At 37.3% G+C, this 4,975-nt stretch overlaps 1 protein-coding gene across 1 annotated transcript; it reads left to right on the plus strand.

Annotated features, from left to right (window-relative positions):
- The first annotated feature begins 431 nt into the window (after window positions 1-431).
- On the plus strand, window positions 432-4,321 carry LOC122416237 (uncharacterized). The gene is made up of 2 exons (XM_043428996.1): window positions 432-1,531; window positions 1,610-4,321. The coding sequence occupies exons 1-2, from the start codon at window positions 432-434 to the stop codon at window positions 4,200-4,202; spliced, it is 3,693 nt and encodes a 1,230-aa protein (XP_043284931.1). The 3' UTR covers window positions 4,203-4,321.
- The last annotated feature ends 654 nt before the right edge of the window (window positions 4,322-4,975 follow it).

The raw sequence follows: 4,975 nt of genomic DNA on the forward strand, positions 1-4,975 counted from the left end.
AGAAAAAAATTCAACAGACTTGCATTTCTAGCACCACATTTTTCTCCCCTCCGCCTTGTTAACAAAAAAAAGAAAAAATTGTTGACTTCACGGGGAAAAAAAAGCAGCAACATTTCTTCGTGATAACAAAGGAAGAAAAAAAATTTGAAACTAATAGATTTACATCGCTATGTCTGCATCTTCCCATTCATATTTTAAACTCTCACCTTATTAAGAAAAATGGCTTTGTGGAAAAAAAATAAAGTAGCAACATTTTCAATGTTTTTCATGCTAACATAGAAAGAAAATATTCAAATAAGTTTACATCAATACTCTCACATTTTTTTTTTTTTTTTTTAATCGTAAATATATAAGAGAGATGATCATGATTTTGTTAGCAACATTTTCAAAGTTTTCACACTTTGCGACGGATCGTCTTCGAGTCAACAACCATGGCTCAAACCAACGGTATCGATATTGAAAGACTGTTACGTGAACAAGTAGCTTCCATAAAGTCGGTGGAAGAATATAATTATTGGGAAAAACAATGTCTCGAATTTATTGAATCGTTGGAAGAGCAAGTTGCACCGAATAAACGCCCTCGATTGAGCACGGGATATCAGCACTCTGTAACTGCGAGAATAATACGCTTGCAAGGGTTACTGGAAGTCACACGTTCACAGTTTCAACATACCGGCGCAGGACTAAACGATCGAGGATTAGTCTGGAAAGAAATTGATTCGGCGTTCGCAAATCGCGTAGTGACTGGCGCCGTAATCAATCGAAATTACATTGTACCACGCCAGTTCTTGAAGGATGCATACGAATTGGTTGAAAAGCGAGTGAAAGACTGTATAGTAAAATTTAATAGCATTAAAGTTAATACGGAGTTCAATGCCGAGTTTGCTACGGGTGATCGGCGTGCTCATAAAAGTATCAATACGGCTAATGTGGAACTTTTTCAAACGTCGAATGTAAAAGAGTGGTATGAAGAGCGAGTGATGGAGCCCACTTTGGCATCACTCGATGAGTTTCAAGAATGTGATAGTGGATGGACATTGGTTTCAATCACCAATCTCACTGTAAATATTAATAAATATAATCCAATGCGTGCGGGATGTCACATTCGATTGCCGCGAAAAATAATGTTGAAGAGAGCCGTTGTCAACGTTAAATCAAATGACAACGCATGTTTTGCATGGGCTGTGGTTGCCGCTCTCCACCCAGCTGAACAGCATGCTGATCGTCAAAGTTCGTATCCCCACTACTCGACGATTCTGAATCTTCAGGACATTGACTTTCCGATGACACTGAATCAAATTAAAAGATTTGAACAATTGAACGATGTCTCGATAAATGTGTATGGTATAACGAAAAGTGGTATTGCACCTCTTTACATTACCAAGTGGAAAAGAGGGAGACACGTCAATTTGTTGTACATTGAAAACGAGGAAGGGGACAGAATTGGCCACTTTACACTGATTAAAGATCTATCCCGCTTAGTGAGCAGCCAACTGAGCAGCAAGAATCATAAAAAATATATTTGTGATCGGTAAGTAAATTTCTATACTCATATGTGCGACATTTTTTTTTTTTTCCCCTCAAAAATATATTCATGATCATTTTACAGGTGTTTGCAGTATTTTTCAATGGAGAGCAAGCTACGAGCTCATGAGGTGGATTGTGGCAAGATGAATGATTGTGCTATACGATTACCGGCGGAAAACGATAAATGGTTGGAATTCACAAACCATAATCGGAAGGAGCGCCTACCATTCATCGTTTATGCTGACCTGGAGTGCGTATTAGAGAAGACTGGTGAGAGAGAAAGAGAGATGAATAGGCAGCACCATCATAAAGTTTTTAGTATAGGCTTTTACGTTAGCTGTTCATACGACTCATCATTATCGGGATATTATTCACGTCGTAGTGAGGATTGTATTGGGTGGTTCGTTGAACAGTTGAAAGAATTGGCACTCCGCGTGGAAAAAATTTTACTAACGAATGTCCCGATGAAGGAATTATCGCCAGCGGAATGGAAAAAATTTCGAGAGGACGTAAATTGTCATATTTGTGAAAAACCCTTTGTTGAGAAAGAACAACGTGTACGCGATCATTGCCATCTAACGGGGCAGTTTCGAGGTCCGGCTCATGGCAATTGCAATTTAAATTACAAAAATTCATTTTTCATTCCAATTGTTTTTCACAATCTATCGGGCTATGACGCGCATTTCATAATAAAGGAGGTGGCCACAGCGTTTGAGGGGAAAATCGATTTACTCCCTTTAACAAAAGAAAAATACATTTCTTTTTCAAAAACAGTTAAATCATCGTCACATGACTATAGGAAACAGATAAGACTCCGTTTCATTGATTCATTCAAATTTATGAGTTCGAGTCTTGATAAATTAGCATCGCTCCTATTGATTGACCAACTTAAAGTTTTAAAATCACAATTTTCAAATATTTCACACGATGATTTCACTCTTTTGACGAGAAAAGGAGTCTTCCCGTATGAATACATAGACTGTTTTGAAAAATTAAATGATACAGAGCTTCCACCTCGGGATGCTTTTTACAGTTCTTTAGCAGACACAACAATTTCTGAAAGTGAATATCAACATGCACAAACAGTTTGGGAGCGATTTTCAATTCAAACGCTGGGGGAATATAGCGATCTTTATTTGAAAACGGATGTCCTTTTACTGGCAGACATTTTTGAAAATTTCCGAGTTAGTTCTCAACAAAGTTATGGACTTGACCCAGCATATTATTTCACTCTCCCGGGGTACACCTGGGATGCTATGCTTAAATTTACTGGAATAAAATTTGAACTACTCACCGACATTGATATGGTATTGTTTATTGAGAGAGGTATACGCGGGGGTTTAAGTCAATGTTCGAGGAGATATGCACGTGCAAATAACAAGTACATGGAATCTTTCGATCCATCACAAGCTTCCACATACCTTATGTACTATGATGTAAATAATCTGTATGGAAGTGCAATGAAAACGTCATTACCATATCGAGATTTTGAGTTTCTCGAAGACATCTCGAACTTTGATATAAACTCTCCAGATCCGACAAAAGGTTATATACTGGAAGTTGATTTGGAGTATCCAGCGCACTTGCATGACAAACACAAAGACTTGCCTTTTTGTCCTGAACATGGAAAACCACCGGGTAAGAAACAAGAAAAGTTACTTGCAACCGTTTTCGATAAAGAGCGCTATGTTATCCATTACCGAACTCTACAACACTGTCTAAGTCATGGGCTCATACTCAAAAAAATACATAGGATATTGCAATTTGCTGAAGCTCCATGGCTGGCAGGCTACATTGATCTGAACACACAATTGCGAACGCGTGCAACGAATGATTTTGACAAAAATATGTATAAACTAATGAATAATGCAGTTTTCGGTAAAACGATGGAAGATGTGCGCGAACGTAAAAATGTTTCATTGTTAACAGAGTGGGATGGTAGATATGGAGCGGAAGCGATGATTGCAAAACCGAATTTCCACAGTCGCAGTATCTTTGCTGAAGACTTGATAGCCGTTGAATTGCGTAAGCTTGAGGTGAAATTTGACAAACCAATATACGTAGGCATGTCAATTCTCGATATATCGAAAACATGGCTGTATACGTTTCATCATGAGTTTATGACTCCAAAGTATGGGGATAAATGTTCAGTAATGTATACAGATACAGATAGTTTGATATATGAAATTGAGTGTGATGACGTTTATCGAGATATGCGCGAAAATATCTCCAAATTTGATACGAGTGACTATCCCATTGACAATGCTTACCATATTCCGCTTGTCAATAAAAAGGTTCCGGGTCTCATGAAGGACGAGAATAATGGATCCATTATGACGGAGTTTGTGGGGCTCAGGTCAAAAATGTATGCCACGCGTGTCGAGGGTAAAAAAGATGTAAAGAAGGTCAAGGGTGTGAAGAGCAATGTTGTTGCGAAAACAATAAACTTTGACGATTTTGTAAAATGTTTAAACGAAGAGACTGAAGTGACACGTTGCCAATCAGCAATTCGTTCAACATTACATCAGGTATATACCATCTCAGAAACAAAAATTGCCCTGAGCCCACATGATGACAAGCGTTATATTATACCGGGGACGGTGGAGACATTGCCGTGGGGTCACTACAAGATCCCCATGTACTCAAACATTTCCGAAGAAGAGATGCAGATTTAATATCTGTCAAAAATTTGATATAGTTGAAATGTAAATATGTATGTAAGCGTGAGAGAGAGAGAATATTTTTGTTCAATATTGTACATTTTTGTGTCGAATAAAAAGAACCAGGTCTACAAGCCCCTTTTTTTTTTCATTCTACCTGCTTTTCTAAACTCAGACCTCTACAATATAAGGCTTGAGCATACGAGTCTCGAGAATTGGAGGGGTATGCTATAGAAAGAAAAAAAAATCAGCAAGTCCTTTTTTTCACATTTTTTTTTTATTTTTTTCATTTTTACACATCATCCTTATTTATCCAACTATTGTGAGCGTCATCAAAACCTAACCATTTAACAAGCAACTGACTACCACGTTTTTTCAATACTTTTTCTACAAGATATATATCAGGATATTTAACAGGAAGTAGCTCTTGTTCGTAGAAACTGCCTGCAATAGGCTCCTCTTGATAATCTTTTATATTATATGTGACTGGATTGGTTTTTCTCACTTGATATATTGTGAAAATTTCCGTTGTCCAGTTTGGAGTATAACCTTTCTCAAATACATTCTTAAATTTACTTATACGCACTTTATCTCCAATTTTTAATTTAGCTCGCTTCTTTCCCACGGCAGTTTGATTGAAAACATTACGCAATAGTTGTTTCTCATTCGTTGCGTCAACATCTTTCGGTTTCATTCTAATCGTATGATGTATAGTATTATTATATTTTGTAATTAACATATCAAGAATATCGATCCATTTCCAGTTTCCGCGAGAACTAAATTGAATC

This window comes from Venturia canescens, chromosome 9, assembly GCF_019457755.1.
Source record: "Venturia canescens isolate UGA chromosome 9, ASM1945775v1, whole genome shotgun sequence".
Classification (NCBI taxonomy): Eukaryota; Metazoa; Arthropoda; class Insecta; order Hymenoptera; family Ichneumonidae; genus Venturia; species Venturia canescens.

What these genes read in the sequence shown, in the direction of transcription:
- LOC122416237 (XM_043428996.1), top strand. Translation starts at nt 432, where the DNA reads ATGGCTCAAACCAACGGTATCGATATTGAAAGACTGTTACGTGAACAA. An exon ending in AAAAAATATATTTGTGATCG is followed by an intron (nt 1,532 to 1,609) that starts GTAAGTAAATTT and finishes ATCATTTTACAG; the next exon opens with GTGTTTGCAGTATTTTTCAA.